The sequence below is a fragment of the Diadema antillarum genome, unplaced genomic scaffold (assembly GCF_040938485.1).
Source record: "Diadema antillarum isolate AM-2024a unplaced genomic scaffold, OU_Dant_1.0 seq00000821_RagTag, whole genome shotgun sequence".
Lineage (NCBI taxonomy): Eukaryota > Metazoa > Echinodermata > Echinoidea > Diadematoida > Diadematidae > Diadema > Diadema antillarum.
The window spans coordinates 3791299-3809948 of record NW_027271698.1 but is presented as its reverse complement, the minus strand read 5'-3'; the positions used below and the strand labels follow the sequence as shown (position 1 = coordinate 3809948).

General features: G+C 36.8%; 1 protein-coding gene across 1 annotated transcript in view; it reads left to right on the top strand.

Annotated features, from left to right (window-relative positions):
- Nucleotides 1-9572, top strand: part of LOC139739894 (ribose-5-phosphate isomerase-like) — a 39262-nt gene extending 29690 nt beyond the window's left edge. Inside the window, exons 6-8 of the mRNA XM_071650494.1 lie at nucleotides 6037-6178; nucleotides 7015-7117; nucleotides 8361-9572. Coding sequence (XP_071506595.1) covers nucleotides 6037-6178; nucleotides 7015-7117; nucleotides 8361-8449 — 334 coding nt within the window. The 3' untranslated portion in view covers nucleotides 8450-9572. The remainder of the gene's footprint in view (nucleotides 1-6036; nucleotides 6179-7014; nucleotides 7118-8360) is intronic.
- Nucleotides 9573-18650: the final 9078 nt, after the last annotated feature.

The following is an 18650-nucleotide window of genomic DNA, read 5'->3' as shown; positions in this document are numbered from 1 at the left end:
TTGTTTGTTTGTTTTGTGTGTGTATGTTTGCATGCATGCAGTCACTTTTCTGGTTGCATCCATCCAGTTTTTACGAAAGAGGGGGCTTCGTGCGTCTCGGTCTCTTTTGGTGCATCTTGCCTTCTTTTTTTCATAGCTTGGTCTTCTTTCTTCCTATTTAAATGCAGCAGTGTGCTAAGACTTGAATGAAGTTCCCCACCCAGGGCCCGGCGGCCTTTTTTGCCGGGTAGTATAGGCCTACTTCCGTTATAATCAGGTCCTAGGAACCGGCTTTTTAGTTTTTTGTTTTATTTTGTGGTTTGTTTGCTTGTTTGTTTTTTTCGTTCTGTCGAAATTTCATCATAACCGCACAAACACAGCATAAGAGCCAAACACGCAAACCATGCTTACATTGTATGTTGATTTTTGCATACTAAGTACTCAGATACGCTGAAAAGCTATGCTGAAAAGCTATGCTGAATGCGATAATATTTCGGTAATTTCGTCATTTAAGAGAACGCATATAGTTGTATACGTTCAAAGGAGTTTGAAAAATGACGGTGTAGGATTCGGAAACAGTTTGGTATTTCAGTGGTTCGGTATTCCGAAGACCGAAAGTTCGTGATTTTTTAAGTGTAATAACTTTCGTTATTCCGAAGGTTCGTTGACAGGAAAACGAAATAAGGTTTGGTATCTGAAAGGTTTCGTTCCCAACTTTTTTTTTTTCCAATTGCGGGTTAAAGCACTTTATTTCATTTTGGACTCTGAACTTTCGGAATAACGAACCGTGTTTCATTTTCCGATTAACGAACCTTTGGAATAACGAAGATTCCTATATCATTTTCGAATAAACAAACATTCGTAATAGCCAACCCGGCTTAGGCACTCATTCGGCCTTATTTCATTTTTGTAATGCCGAACCTTCGAAATTACAAACCTTTGGAATAATGGCACAAATGCTTGTAATAACGAACCAAGGTACATGTTTTTTGGGGGGATTTAATTCGGGTCATTTACGCGCGATTTGTGTGTTTTGGAATAATAAACGTTCGAAATAATGAACCTTAGTGTACTTCATTTTCGGATGAAAGAACCTTCGGAATAATGAACATCACGCTAAGATTGAACGTAATTTCCTCGTCGCTCACCGCCCATTCATAGACGTTCTGTAAATGTTTGTTCTGCTGTAAAATTTCCTATTAATCGATCTGCACTTCTTTAACTATAACGGAGCACATTCCTTTTGTTTTTCTTAAGGCCAAGTAAAAAAAGATAGTAGTTTCTCGTCCGGGTTTTTTGAGCAAGGCGATGAGGGAGGTCCTTACTATTTGCTATCTTACTATTTTTTCAGGGATTGTAAAAATGAAAGTAATATGTGTTTCTCGTCCGGTAATTCTGAGAAAGGTAACGAGAGAGGGTTTTATATTTTCTATATCAAATTTATGAAATGAAATATCACTCTGGTAGCTGTGTTATGAGAGACCAGGTCCCAAGTGTATGTCTTGCCTGCACTCTGTGCATTTTCAAACAAATAGATTATGTACCATACTTGAAATGAAACTTCCTGCATGCAGAAATACATTTGCTTTTTCTTTCCACTACAGATGTCAAGGGAAAATGACCATCTTAATACTGGTATTTAGCGTTGTAATGGCATTTCTGATACCAGTGTACTTGCAATTCTGATGTATTGTGCTATTAAATGAAACAGGTATAAAACATGTCTTTCAACGAAGAATGTACGACTGAAATTTAATTCCATGATATTCAAAACACTGCTTTATTCATCAATGGTGTTTGTGACTTTTTGTGTCCACACAGCTGGTATGTATCTGCATTTCTTCACAGTACAATTGTAGCACATTCAACTGGAAACTAGCTTGTACAATTGCAGATGGATGTCAAAATGATACTGATATGGCATTATAGCATTAAAAATTTAAAGATGTTTCTTCATGTTCTAAAAAGACATTTGATAATCACTCATCATTTGGATGACGAATGATTGTATACCACACTACAGAATGGGTTGATACGACTCACGGTCGTGTCCGTGAATTTACATCGTAAAGAAAAGTATCCCGCAGAAATACGAGACAAACCAGAATCCGTGGAAAAGTTATTTATTTTGTAGATACACCCATTTGATAATTCTACATTTGCTGGAAAAGTGCATTCATTTTCTCTTCAAAATAGAATAATACATCGCCGTCAGATGCAATGTTACAGAGCAGAGTGTACGGGCTCTACACATTCGAATGTGTTCATACATGCGTGCAGACAGCTGACAGACCAGGGCATGGTACATTAGCACAGGGGATGGTACCTGTGACCGACCCTGGACAGCTACAGATCTAGACAGAAAGATCCGTCTGTCCGGAGGACTCTTTTTATATTTTGCCATTAACGCTGTCCTCCGTAGACAGACGGAAGGTTGCAGTACCCATTGCTGTGTGGATGTTCTTAACCACTGTCTCTATGGAAAATTGGGTGAGGTACCTCACCCTTCTCGATTGCGTCTAATTCACGGCCCTAGGTCGGCAAATTTAAGCTTGTATAGTGAAATTAGCTTTTTAAGAATACATTAAACTCACCAGATTAATGAATAATCCAAAATTTTAGTAGAATTTTCAACGTAAAACACAGCCTGTCGCGTCGTCACGTTCAAACTGCAGAAACATACACTATGAATCTATTAGCCAATCACATGCGAGGTAGTTTCTACGTGTTTGTTTTACTAAAACACGTACCTCGCATGTGATTGGCTTACAGATTCAAAATGGCGACTTACAGCTTGCGAACGGCGATGTTGCGATATCGATAAAATGTCTGCGTTATAACCGAGTTTATGTGAGTATTTCAATTGCACAATTGAGAAATTTATCCCAAATATTGCTGCATAATGTGTCATGTCATGTCAAACTTGTTTGAATGTAAAAAAGCTGTCTGAAATTTGGTTTATCGTAACGATTGATCTGTGCGCGACTGCTCCACACAGGAGCCGCAATCATTGACTTCGGTCTGTATACGGAGGGGATCCGTGAAGCCAGACGCAGTCTCCGCGGAACATTCCCCGACGGACTGATACAGACCGATCTTTCGGTCAACTACAGATCCAGCTAGCTAGCTACAGACACGCACACTTTGCCAATACGGTGCGGCACGGCCATTGCACCGGCACCGTACCTTCCGACACTGCACACACATGCACATAGTCACAATAACATGAAAATGTATACAAACTCATACAATCCTCACAAGCATTTGTACAGTACAATTCATCCGCTTGAAATATAAACGGGGAAAAATACGAACAATGCGCGAAATATGCGTGGAATATTGACAACGATTGATCGCAAAAATGTAGCCGCGCTCGCGTTCAGGACGTACCGAGTGCGCTGTACGCTAGCCCAGGCCGGCCCGCCCGCGCCCATCCAACTACAGTTCGACTGCTTTGTGGGTCATTCCTTCTTGCCGAGCTCGCAGTGTGAAATGCATGCGTTATTACATACGCACTACAGAAGCTACAGCTGTACTATACAGCTAAGTAGAGGACGCAAGGCGTAAAATGAGACATCACGATTGGTAGGTGAATTGTCGATTTTTTTTCGGCGGCCGAAAAAATAGTAAATATCAAAAAAGTCGATGCGGCAACTGAAAATCGATGCGGGCGGGGAGCGGACTGGGACGAGAATTATGAATTTCTTGGTATTTTCAGCGCCATTTTGAAAATAGTAAATAGTAAAAAAATCGATGCGGCGGCCAAAATCGATGCGCGCGAGGACGAGAAACTGGTTTCTTTTTTTACTTGGCCTAAGCAGCGGCGCATGGAAAATAACTTCGTTAGAACGGGAATTTCGCTATAACCGTGTGAGTTGTTTTTGTTCTTTTGTTTTTTGTCGAGTCCACCGGAGGTGTGGGGAGACTAAGGGATCGCCTGCAGCGTCTGTCCGTCCGTCGTCCGTCCGTCGTCCGTCCGTCCGTCCGTCCGTCGTCTGTCCGTAACGCTACAAAAAACTTGAATAACTCTCTACTGAGGATTTCAATTTCAATCAAACTTGGAGGGAAGAGTGGTTATACAAAGTGACACATTTTACCAAACATGAAGGGCACCTCAAGGTCAAAGGTCACAGGCAGAGGTCAATGAACTTTAGGGCCCAATGTTAAGTTTTTATAGGGCGCGTTTCGTTTATGGCTCGTAACTTTTGATGTATCTGTCTGTTTGTCACCAAACTTAGATGGTAGATGTCCCTTGGGAAGTTGAAGGTTACCACAAGGTCAAAGGTCACAGACAGGGGTCAACGAACTTTTAGGGCCCAATGTTAAGTTTTTATGGTGCGTTTTGATTATGGCTCATAACTTTTGATCCCTTTTTCCGTTTGTGACCAAACTTGGATGGTACATGTCCCTTGGGGAGGTGAAGGTCATCACAAGGTCAAAGGTCACAGAAAGGGGTCAACAAACTTTTAGGGCCCAATGTTAAGTTTTTATGGCACATTTTGATTATGGCTAATAACTTTTGATCCCTTTGTCCGTTGTGACCAAACTTGGATGGTAGATGTCCGTTGGGGAGGTGAAGGTCATCACAAGGTCAAAGGTCACAGACAGGGGTCAACGAAATTTAAGGGCCCAATGTTAAGTTTTTATGGCGCGTTTCGATTGTGGCTCTTAACTTTTGATCCCTAAGTCCATTTGTGACCAAACTTGGAAGGTAGATGTCCCTTGGGGAATTAAAGATCATCACAAGGTCAAAGGTCATAGGCGGGTCAATGAACTTCATTGAGTTAGAAAAATATCAATTTCTTGTACGCGAATGGGCGAGACACAATTTGGCACTTGCCTTGTCTTAATCAGCGACGCTTCGAAATGACTTCGATAGAACGGGAATTTTGCTATAACCATGTTAGTTGTAACAGGATTTTTGTATATACGGATGCTTATTCCCAGACCGTGCCGTTTATTATGTCAAAGAGTAGCAGAATGCAACTTGATTATACCGGGTTCGTAAACCGCCACACGCCGGAACGCAACGTGATTAAACAGGATGAAACAGCCATTACTACCCATCGTGTCGTTAGAGCCTTGGCAAAACGTGTCAAAACGGGAGAACACACACACTACACGCGGCAGAACGTGACAAAACGTGAAAGGATCGTTATGCCTTGGAATACCCATCCTTCCTGTCCCGCTACGGACTGCCTCTATGATTTGTTTTGTTGTTTTGTGTTTGTTTTGGGTTGTTGTGGTTTTTTTATTTATTTTTTTGTCATATAGAGATTTATATTTATACTATAGTATAATCATCCCTTGGATCAAGGTCGTTTGAAATTGTCACGTTTTGTTGCATCATCCTGTTTTACTCCATATCCCTTAGAGTTCTCATTTAGCAACCGCACCATCCGCAAGTGCCGTGGCAAATTTTTGACAGCCTAAAAATCTAGCACGGTATCCGCGGCTTTTACTTTTGCCCATCACTGTCCATCCACGTTGTCTCACATCCATCCCGTTTTGTCCATGGCAGTCACCGGTGATTCCCGGTGGTTGCCATCGCTGGATGAGAAGACTACAACTGTTTATGACATCACAACCAAATAACCATAGTTACTGTATAAGGAAAATATGAAGGGAATTCAGGAAAATTTCTTCTTTTTTTTCTAGCGTAATGATAAAGCAGTTGACCGTCTTTCAGAAAACATACATAGTAAATAAATTCCCTCAATCATTATGTCTGTATCAAGTGAATGTAATGTGTACTTTCATTTTTTAATAAAAAAAATCAAATTTGGCTGGATTTAACAAAGAAAAATTTGTTATATTGTTCTGCAGTGACATCATAAAATGTTGTCTTCTCATCCAGATGTGGTTGCACCAAAACTTAGGAAATTCCTAACTTTGACCGGATTGTTTAAGTTTCTTCAAACTTCTCTTCTGGGGGTTCTATTAATATTGCTGCATTCACTCAATCAGCATGTATATTTGAGGAAACTTCCCCATTGAGGAGCCATGACAGACGCTGAACAGCCTTGAATGAATAATTATTTCTTCTTTACTCTCCAGGAAACAATCCAGCAAGCTTGGCGAGAGTTGGACCAAAGGGATTCCTATCGAAGTCATTCCCATGGCCTACCGCCCCATCGTCAGGACCATTGAAACTAAGTTTGGTGGCAGTCCAGAACTCAGAATGGCCAAGAGTAAAGCTGTATGTCCTCCATTCTTTTCAAAATACATGTATCATTCAAAGTTTTCTTTCATGTATTTGTTTTTCAAACCCTGATATAACAAGGTGTTTTCAGTGGTCCCAAGGAGTTTATGGTAATGAGAGTCCCCTGTATAAAAGGTCATTGCTTCAACTTACTCTACCATCTGGATAAGCTGAGAGTGAAAACATTCATAAACCTTAGAAGGGGAGTATCTGAAATACTTCTCATTCTCTTTCAGTTCAATTCAATTCAATTTCAATTGAATTAAAATTGAATTTGGAATGTACTTGAGAATGATTTCCAAATGCTATTTGTATATAATAATACTGAATTTACAACTTATAATTTATGTGTTACTTTACATTGTGATGGATGGATGTTGTAAACACAACACTGTATGATTTGTGTGGAAACTTGATAATTACATAGAAATGAAATAAAATGAAATTCATTTTAATCAATCACTTATAGATCAATACAATGTAACATTATTTCCTGGGCTAAAATTATGGTCCAGCCAGCTTATTAAGAAGCAAAGTGTGTTCAATAAAATAATGTTTGGTTTAATATATATTTGGTGATCTGAAGGTTTTGTTTTTTTTTGAGGGGGGGGGGGGCATGTAGCGCATTACAGCACTAAATATTGGTTCTCCAAACTTTTATTCGGAACTATGCTAAGGTTTCTGGTCCTGATAGAGACTTATATTAAAAATGTTCTAGCATTTCAGTTGAAACATTCATGTAAATGATTTCTCCTTGTAGTCGTTTTGCACACAATAATTTGTCAACACAATTTAATCTGACTTGTGTTTGCTATCTTTGTTTTCTCTCCAAGGGTCCAGTAGTAACTGACAATGGAAACTTCATCATTGACTGGAAGTTTGAGATGCAGCCAGAAAGTTGGGACTCCGTCAACAGAGATCTTATGATGATACCTGGTAGATTTTTCTTTTCTATCTATCATGACTACGTTTCATTAATATTTGTTTCTGATTGGATATTAGCATCCATCTTTTTTACACACTTAAGGCATTCACAATTTAGATCTTATGATGATTCCTGGTATAAAGTTTGTTGTCTATCTACAGTGCACTTCGGTTTGAAAATGGTTATAACGAAATTCTGGATACAACAAAGTAAAAATTTAGACTCTGTACAACATTATCAGCTGTATGTTCTTTATTGTTTATTTATTCGGTTATAAAAAAATTTCGATATAACGAAAGGAAACTGTCGGTCCAAAGCACTTCATTATAATGGGAGTCCACTGCATCATGATTCCATTCAATGATATTTATTTCTGTTTGAATGTTAGCATCAATGTTTTCACACGCTGAAAGCATTCACAATTTGCATCAGTTCTGGTAGAAAACAGAACAATACCAAATCATTATAGGCATTTGGAGTAAAGACCTCTTTGCAAATCTAGTTATTGACCAAGACACCATATGTGTCTCAGGGTAGCTTTGTGTTGGATGGCAAAGCCAGAAGTGATGCTCTGTTTGGGGTCTAAACCCATTTTAGAACGTATCAACCTTATTTGAGTAAAAAAAAAAACAAAAAAAAATCAGCAAAGTGAAAGCTGCATACAAGTTTTTGGACCTGCTTTGCTTGTCAATTTAATAATGATATACATGTATGTTGATCTTGCATGAACTCATTCAAAACAAGTGGAAAGATAACGTTTGCTCAGTATTGTATCTATTGTTTAGAGCTGTTGTTTGGGGTTGGCAGATGTAACATTTTCTTTTAACTTGTAGAAGGTTCAAGTAGTTAAGGCAGAGTGTGTGGGTATGACAGTGATTCCTGAGACATTCACAAAATTGAATTTTGAAACACTGCTCACACAGAAAGTTAGATTAAAATGAAACAGCCACTGATATTATCGCATATCCCTGATGTACCTCATAGTAAGTACTTCTTCTCTTCATATGTTAACATGAAAAGATGAAAGACAACATGTGTATTTGCTTTCCTGTTGACTAGTACGTTACTCTAAGCAGCAAGTTTCATAGACTCATAAAATTAGCAAAACTTATTCTTATTATATGATCGAGGTATCATTGATCATATATTAATACAAAAAAAAATGTTTTCAGAGGATGTGGAATGTCCTCATTATCAAGAAATTAACTTGAATATAATAAAATTACTAACATGACATATTCTTTTTGTTGACAGGTGTTGTCGACACAGGACTGTTCATCAATATGGCAAAGAGGGCGTACTTTGGAATGGAAGATGGCAGCGTACAAACACAGGATCCATAGTCAAAGACTTTGGCACAAATTTCCATCATGTCATAACTATATCTCCTGCACAAATGGGTGAAAGATTCAAATTCAAGTTCTTCCTACAAGCAGGGTAAACTGAAATTATGTTCTGAGGTGAAGGTAGGACAACCAAGTTTCACTGATGCACATACAGTGTATAAACTGCTTACATCATTAAGACAACAAGGATTAAAATATTGTTTTTACTGAGACAGGTAAAGAAAATCAGCCTGTTTCACCCTCTGAACTGCCTTTCAATTATCCAAATTTTGATGATCAGATTGGTTTACCTCAGAATATTTCTCTGTTCTCCATTGCTGTTTAGGAAACGATGTGGTCACTGCTAGCAAGTGCTAACAGAACTGCAAATTTTATCCCAAAATATCTGTTTCTAGGTGAAAATTGGGGGAGTACAACTAAATCTGTATTTCGCGACATCCTTCAGTGATGTATTCAAAGAGCTAAACCACATAATTTTGACTAATCTACTCATTATACATTGGGTGAATTAAAGTGATAAACATGTACCATGATTGAAGCAATGTTGATAATTTCTGAAATAGTGAAAAGAAAACAGGTATCACATTTTTTGTTCTCTTTGTACTCGTGATGACATCTGTTGAAAATTATTTTGTTCAGACAAAGACATTCCTCAGTTGTATTAACTGATATGACATGATTTAAGAAAAAAAGAGTTCAGGTACAATTTGTATTTACTTTTTCACACAAAGTTGCAACATTGTTGGGATGGATGTATTGTTCGTTATTTGCAGGGTGAGCAAATATTTATTTTCAAAGATATGAGAGCTGTAGATGTTCATATTTTGACAGAGAGGGCAGTATAACAGCATACATTGTATATGTTTATTCAGATTGTAGTAGTGTACATCCTGGTAAATTCACCTCTCTTATAGTCTCATAGGTTATCTATATTCATGAAATGAATAAGTTGATAGTTTATGGATTATGGAGTATGGCTGTTTGTGGAAAAAATATGGCTGACATTTTCATTTTCAAATGTAGCACCTAATTTAGTTTTGTCCCAAGGGGATAATTTTGTTTATTTGTAAAAGTAATCGGTTGTACATGTACTTGTCCTTTCATCAGGTAATCTGCAAGAAATGAGATGCAAAATGTCTTTACTTTTGTGAAGTGTGACATTTCAAAGGTCACTTTCGTACAGACTCCCTCTGTAGTTGACCCTTGTATAGTATATCACCATGCAGTATACATCTGCATCTGTCCTTTTGTAAATTATGTTGATGGATGATGAGGAAATATTTCTACATACAGCTGTATTTGGAAATTAAGAAATTACCACAAAGTAGAAAGAGTGACTAAAGATTATGGTTCATGATATGAAACCACCATTGATATTTAAATGTAAACAGTACGTGAATTCATATCCATCATAAACTAACTCTAAATTCCCCTCAAGTAAGCAGTGTTATACAATAATTTGTCAGAATGATATGAGAAAAGATGTTTAAAAGTGCATCATATCACATTCCACTTCATGCAAGGAACTTGCGTCCATTTGATATTACCTCCATATGTCTTTTAGTTTAGAGGCAGAAAGTAATTTTACCTTTTACCATGTCAGTTAAGTGTCATGGACGTCAAGCCCTTCCAGTCAACAGGAGATATTGCCAGTTAAGTCCTTTCGCTTCTGAGTCAATAATCCATTCATCACTGGAAAAGAGCAAAATGGCCAAACATTCAACAGTGATATGTATTACCCTGTATTGAAACATATGATACATACAGGTACACAGATATACCATGATAGATTTCTGTCTGTCTTCATTTACTGCAATGATGATATGGTACAGGTATACATGTATATACATTCTGCAAGATCTGCTTATGTTGATACTGATTCGTTGTAATTCACACAGTATAATGTTCTTTGATATTTCCAGTCATTAATGAAAGAAAGTACAATGTACTTTACAAAATACTGTTTGTGATAATTAATATCTGACCCTGACGAAAACACAGAATGAGGTACATGTATGTATTATATTGAAAGATATGAATTGAACTACATTAATCATCCAGTTCAAATGTTGAAAGCAATAAAACAGGGATCAAAACAGGTACTTTGTTCCTGTGAGTCTTGCCTAAGTTCTTATGTACAGGTATGATATTGACATCAAACAAAAGTCGAAGTAAATATGTGTGAAGATTTCTTTTTTCTTTGTCGTTTCGGTTATATTGATGATGTACAACAGGAGTGTACAAATGTGGAGACAAATTTGTTGTCTTGATAATAAATGGATGTATGTATTCCATGATCTTTAAGTTCAAAGCACTGTAGTTCATTTACGTGTTACGCTGTACTTACAAGCATTGTACTAATGCACTTGTGCATTTCAAATCCACTGTGTATGTCTCGAGTCACGTGACACCTGTGACACCTCTTCTTTTTTCTTTCAAACCAAACGTTTATTATATTCAGGAGGTGGAAGACAATAAAATCTTTTGTATTCAAATCATCATTCTTGTTTGAGTTATTGATAAGGAGGTGTTAAGAAAGTAGTTGGATTTTGTTAGCATGAATGTGATAGTAAACAAAGGATTTACAGAATTCACACAAATACAGGGTGTATGTTTATGTCGGCAAACAAACGAAAGACATTTCTGTTTTTATGGAAAACTATCATTCGAAATCTGAATGAAATTCATTCAGAGAAAGAAATCAAAGATTTTACAGACCTGAGACATGTCTCGTGTTTTACTTTCAATTGAAGAAGCCACAAAATATGTCAAGTAAATGTTCATTGTATGTAGATAAACGACTTCAAATTTATCAACAAACTCGGAAAAATCAGAGAGTAGGGGGAATGAGGAAGGTGACAGCTTGTTTGAAGTCGGGCGATCACTAGAGGGCAGTTGTCATCTTGCGACAAATCATGGACTCTACTATCTTAGAACGAGAATTACTACAGATGTATACGTTCTTGAATTATGTATATGAATGTGTGAGTTTGTGAATGAGATAATCACTTCTAGATGAAGATGAAGTGCTGGCGTTTATAATACTGAAGTGAACCACAGGAGCGAGAACGATTGAAGAAGACGTGGGAGAGACAAGTGGAGGAATGGCTTGAGAGAGGAGGCGGTCCAAATCGGGCAAGGTGGTAAGGTGTGAGAGCTATTTCGGGGAGAGCTATGAGGTAAATCCAGCCACCCCGTTTTCGGGGACAAACCGGGATCAAAACCGGATGACGATGGGATCAAATTTCAAATTCATGAACACTTTTCCCACTACCAAGAATCTAACAAGCGATTACGGTCATTTGTAGATACAACTATACTCGTACAGTTAAATAAAATGTCTACGTGTATCAAGTGCATCAGTTGTCGCATTCCCCCCAAATCGTGCATATTATGCATACTACAAGAAGTATATCGCACTATTCTTTTGAGCCACATGTGCCATATTTTTATTCATATATTTATTTACCATCATAGAGTTTTGCGATAAATTTACTTTCTTTTTGTATGCTCTCTCTTTTTTCTTTTTCTTCCTCTTGAAGTCGTAGTACAGTCATGTGGGAGCACAGTGATATTGTTGTGACAATCGCTCTATTTCACGGTGATTATACAATTTTCAGCCCACAAATAGACATTACGGTTAGAAATAAATGTAAACGAGTTTAGGGCGAGGTATTTTTTTATTTAAGACATGAAATCATTAGATTTTTTGTCTTCCACAAATTTCATTTTTAATGAGAAGTGCACATACCTTCGACTTATTAGACTTTTCTCCTTTTAAACGCTACAATATCACTTTTTTTTCCTCCACAACTATCATGTTTCTCTTGACACGCTTCTGTCGAAGATCGCTGTCTCTGTTGTGCATTTTCGTTTGCAATTTTGTTTTCTGTTTGATAGTCTTGTCCATTCCGTTTTGTCCCGTACAGCCTTTTCTTCAGCAGTTGCTTTGTTGTCTAGTCTTGTTTTTATGTTTGTTCGCGTTTGTTAGTCTTGTCCATCCCGTTTTGTCCCGTACAGCCTTTTGTCCAGCAGTTGATTTGTTGTCTAGTCTTGTCCTATGATGTTCACGTCTATGAAAGTAAGTGTATTTATCTGTGAATCTAATTCTCAGTGGGCTTCCAGACTTCTTCCTCTTTTTTTTCTTTTTTTTTGTATTTATGATGCTTCAATTAATTTTTCCGTTGATGTTATTATTCTAGAGGGGCCCACATTCTACAAGCTCTGTCTTTTTAGTGGGTCTCTCCATTTTTCGCACTTTAAGCAAAGTTATACATGTACTTCATTTCGATCACTTCTGTTTCTTTTTTACTACAATTTATAATTACTGTAAGGTTCTCCTCAATTGTTTTACATTCTTTTCGATACATAATGTTCTGTTTACCTTATTCTCTGTTGTCAAAAGAAGTGTAACTTATACAGTATGTTTTGTCGAAAAATGAAATAAACTTTGAATTGAAATTGAAATTGAAATATATATGAGGGTAATAATTTCCCTTGTCTTCTGAAAAGGGTTAATCAAGTACTCCTTCACTATCCATATGCCAGAAAATCAAAATATGTTGAATTCACCCTATTTGTTTTTAGTTGGAGTTGAAATCCTAGGTATCATGTTAAGGCAAAGTAAGAACATTACTGGCATTAAAATTGATGGAGTCGAACTCAGAGTTAGTCAATACGCTGATGATACGATTGTATATTTATCTGCTAATGAAGTGAACTTAAGAAACACATTTCAATTACTGTCTGCTTTTCAAAAAATATCTGGGATGAAAGTTAATATTGAAAAAAGCAATATCGCTTGTCTTGGTCCGTGGAGTGGCACTTTGTGTTCAGATATCCAGATGAACTGGGTAACAGAGTATTTATTTTACTTGGGAATATATATACCTTTAAGAGGAAGTGTAGACTGTTTTAACCAGAATTTCCAAATAAAGTTGAAAGAAACGGAAAGCACACTGAACATTTGGAGACACCGTAACTTGACACTGTTAGGAAAAATTACTATAATTAAGTCACTGGTGATGCCTAAGTTTGTGTATTTATTCAGTAACATACAAGATCCTCCAAAACGTTTTTTTGATGAGTTACAGAGACTCCTGTTCAACTTTGTTTGGAACCAAAAAACTGACCGTATTAAACGTATTATTATGTATGATGATTACAAAAATGGAGGCTTGAAAATGCCACATGCAGAAAGTTTTTGTCAGGCATTAAAAGTATCTTGGGTAAAGAGATTTCTCGAGGAAGAAATTCAAACAGGAACCAAAAAATGGAAATTGTTCTCTAAATTCTTTCTGGAGAAATGTGGAGGAAAGAGTGTTTTCAGAGGAAACTTTAGTGCACACGATTGTAACCACTTATCTGTAAATCTCTTTTGGATTGATGTATTAAAGGCTTGGGCCCATTACAGATACTACAACCCTGCTAGATATAAAGATATACTTTGGCAATCGATTTGGAATAACTCATTTATTAAGGTAGCAGGCAAAACTGTATTTTACAAAAGGTGGTCCAATGCAAGTATATTTTACGTTAGAGATTTGATACGAGAAAATGGTTTTTTTAAGTCTTTTGAAGAATTGCAGGCTGAATTTAATCTTCCTATTTCAAACTATTTAGATTATTTTGCAATTTTATCAGCTATACCTGCTGAGTGGAAAAGAGTTTTGAAACAAGAACATGTAAATGTTGATGAGCAGCCTGAAGTTTTTGATGACAGGTTGGAAGCATTTGTATGCCATAAATCACCTGTTAAATTTTGTTACTCACAGTTGTTAAAAAAGATCTGTCCAACCGAGTATTCCCGTGTTTTGTTAAAATGGGAAACAGATTTGCAACAACCTCTTGAGAGTTTGATTATATGGAGAAAGCGTTTCAATATTTCATTCTTTGCCACATTAGATACAAAAATTAGAACCTTTCAATTTAAGTTTTTGCACCGTATAATTGCAACAAACAAATTTTTATTTAAAATTGGTATAAAATCATCCCCAAATTGTAATTTATGCAACACTGAAGAGCAAACATTGCTCCATCTGTTTTTTTACTGTGATTATGTACGAACCTTTTGGCAAAACGTTACGAAGTGGCTAGAAAGAACTGCAATACTTTCTTCACCTCTAACCTGTATTGATATCTGTTTTGGTATTGACACCCAGAAGACTCTGGTAAACACCATTATTTTATATGCAAAACATTTTATTTTCCGTAACAAATGTCAAGACAAGACCTTAAGTTTTGATCAGTTTAAGAATGAGATAATTTATCTAGAAAAGGTTGAAAGAGCTATAGCTTATAGAAAAGGAAAATTAACATTTCATAGAACCAAATGGTGTTTGTTACTTGCAGTCTAAGCAATTGGGCTCAGTTACATTCCTAAATTCTAATTACAGTCAATTACACTTTTAACTCAGATTTTCAAACCTCTGCACTTGTCATGATCAATATGATTATAGACTCTGTTTGGACTGGCTTGTTCGGCCTGTAGACAAGTGGGGATGGAAAGTTTTGCAGGGATGATTAAATCATCCCTGAAACATGACTGAGAATATGTTGGGGTTGTGGCTGAGCCCAACAAGCTGAGTGGACTCGGTTCTTTGTTTTTGGTATAAATGAGGGAGTTTTTAGCCTCCCCCTTGCATTGTATTACAATTTGTTTTTTACCATTGCAAAAAAGAAAACATTATACGGTACTTATATATGCAGCAATGTCAAAATTCTGTATCTGTTAATCTGTGAAGAAGCAAAATAAAGACGGAAAAAGAAAAAAAAAATATGTTGAATTCTCGTTATAATTTCGTTATATCATTGTCTTATGTGCAGTGATATCACAAATTCAAGCGATTGAGTTTACCAAGTCGTTAAGGAAATTTTAGCTTTTTGAACGGATTTTAAATTTTCCTAAAACTGCATAAATATGTAATATTTATGTCATTAAATCCACGTTTGTATTTGTGTTAAAGATCTCTTAAAGTATAAGGAACGAAATATGTTATAACGGTAGACATTAAACTTGAATTACGTTATTTGGTCTGTTTATTAGTTTTTGTTCTTGCAGTAAAACCATAAAAACAAACGGGTTTCAGAAGAAAACAACATTTTTATATCGTAACAATTTGTGGGTTCATCACTTGCCCCAATGCTATTATTTTCCGCCTGCATAGCTTTTGATTTTCAAGTCTTATTTTCTTGTTCCGAGCCAATTTGATGCTAGTATAAAGTGATCGTCAGGAAACTTATAACTCTACCTACCTACACAATCATAAACTGAATTGTTAATTCTGTCCCTTTGTAAATTCTATGCTATTCGCGAGTGATACAAATATTCTATCTTCTCACACAAATTTTGATACCCTTCCAACTACTTTGAACCCTGAATAGTACTAACATTCACTCATGGTTTATATGTAATAAATCATCATCAAACATTTCGAAAACCAATTTCATGCATTTTAATACCTCACATTTTCAATCTGTTGAATGCAACATTCGTATGAATGGCATGTCGCTAATTTTAAATTTGCACGGTCATGTAAGGACTGTCAGACAGATTGGCATATTATATAAACTGGGATCCTTATTGTCGAATCATTATCCAATGAACTTATTTTTCCTTACAAGAATTATTGTAATGTCGTCTTGGGCAATCGTAATAAGACCCAAGTAAATTCGTTGTAATTGCAAAAACGGCAATCAAAATAATGCTCACACTTGGAATATACTGCCTTCTTATTCAAGCAGTTAAATGCCCTAAAATGATAATGTATACAAAAATACACAAATTGTACCAAAATGGCGCATTCTTGTATAATTACATCAAAAAATTGATTCAGCAGTCCTTTCAAAACTTCTTTGTAATACAAACATTCACTTATACCCTATACCAACACGACACTCGACAGTTTTCCACTTACAAAATCCAAAGACCTTTACAATACACAGATCAGTCAGACATCACGGGCAAGACATGGAATGCCTTACCAGACTCCCTGAAAGCACGGAAATCTATTTTCTTTCAAAGTTAGCACAAAGAAGAGTTCTTTAGCTCGAAACACTCAGTAAAATATACCTGCATAATTCACACAACCCTGTCTAGATTATGGTACCATTCCTGTAGTATGACAGTATTAATGTTCGTGAATGGTGCTTTATTGAAATAGTCCCAGCACGAATGCCTAGTGCACATGCTTCACCGGAGAACTACCTTTCTTTCTCCCACCATATTATCACAAAAAATATACATATTTTTGTGAGAGGCAAAGCTGAGCTAAGTTCCCCATGGGGCCATGAGCCCATTCAAGTCATACTAATACTTTCTTGTTGAATCAAAAATACTGCCTTCTGTGATTTATGCAACCATATAAATTATGTTTCATATTATGCTGCAGTGTCGCATGATTTTATACTTTCCTTTCTTTTTATTTAGTTATGTTATGTTCAATTCCTTACAGCAACATTATTCTATTTTGTTCGGAAATGAGAAGCAGATTAAATGAAAAACAATACCACAACAAAAACAAAACATAACAGATCACTCAAAATAAAGAAGATGGTGTCCGATTTACAATGAAGCCAGTGTTTTTAATTGAACTTAGGAGTATGAAACTTCATGTATCGCCGATTATTTTTTTTCTTCAATTTTTGTACTTATACTTCCTTTTCCGTATCTGCGACAGAAATGTACTACGTTGGCTCAATATTCCACGTGAGAGAGAGAGAGAGAGAGAGAGAGAGAGAGAGAGAGAGAGAGAGAGAGAGAGAAAGATGGGGGGGGGGGGGGGAGAGGGAAAAAACACATTGTTCTAGTGTCATGCAACTTTTGACCAATCAAAACACACTACGCGGAACGTAGAGGGCGTCAGAGGGCGCTTTATCAGTTTCCGCAGAGTTTATACACCTGCACGTTTACATAAAAATAGCCACTGCACTGTATACTGGATGGGTACATCACACACGTGCACCCAGCACGTACATACGACTAGTAACATAGCCACTTGTGGTAAGAAGACTGTACTGCCTAAAAGAATGAAATTCTCCGCTTAAACGTAGATCTGATAATGTAACCTCGAACACATAATTTTATCATAAGGTTTCGGTTAGATTGTCCTTTCATAGATTGCCAAAGAGAAAAATAAGACTTCTAGCAACTAACCTAGGTCTATATCTCTTCACTAAGTTCCGTTCTTTGGCTCGATCACCCAACGACAGACAGTGTAGAGTCTGTCTGAACCAAAGTGGGTAGCCTTATGCTGGGTGAAATCTCGCCGGATTTCTGGCTGAGCATGACGTGCCGAGGTGAACAAGCACTGCAGCCAACATGATGAACCTCTGCTGTAATATCAAGCAACACGGAGTTTTGAAGTAACTGTGTGGAGTACAGTAAGTCCAACGATCACTTGCCCTATTTCATTGTGTCATCCATTGATGATTCGGATTCTATGAGCTGTCTGGAACATGGATAATAAAATATGACAAAAAAGGAATGCTAAATTTAGCATCATATTATAGATCTCTAGATCAGATGTGGTCTTTGACCGAAAGATCGGTCTGTATCTGTCAATCGGTGAATGTTCCGCGGAGACTGCGTCTGGCTTCTCTACGGAGGACGACAGCATTAATGGCAAAATACAAAAGAGTCCTCCGGACAGACGGATCTTTCTGTCTAATGTGGTCTAGTCCTGCATATTGCATCTTATTTTCTGTGCAAATTATCATATATCCATGTGTGAAATAGAAGCAAAGTTATGTAGGGCCTACAGCATTCTGGCAAAAAAAAAAAAAAATGATTGTGGTCTTATTTTGATATTCCTCCCTCTAGAAAAGGAAAAAGAAAAAAAAAGAGTCAATACAGCAGAACCCTGTGATAGTAGGTCAGATATAGTGTAAAAGTGGAAAAATAAAACCAGAAGCTAGTCCCAAAATGAAAGCACACAAATATTTTTGCATGCCATATATTCCATTCGTTAGCAACTGTCCTGATTCCATGGAATTAAAAACACGCGAAATCCATCTTACCCAGCCGAGCGCAAAAAATTTCTCATGCGAAAATATCCACTTTTACAGTACTTAGCAGACACTATTGTAACAAAGTAATATTGCTAGTCTAAATTACATTTCTGATTAATAAGAAACTTGTTCTAGACTAAGAGCAAAGTAACTTTCATGGTCTGAGGTCTCAGATTCAATGATGTTCTAC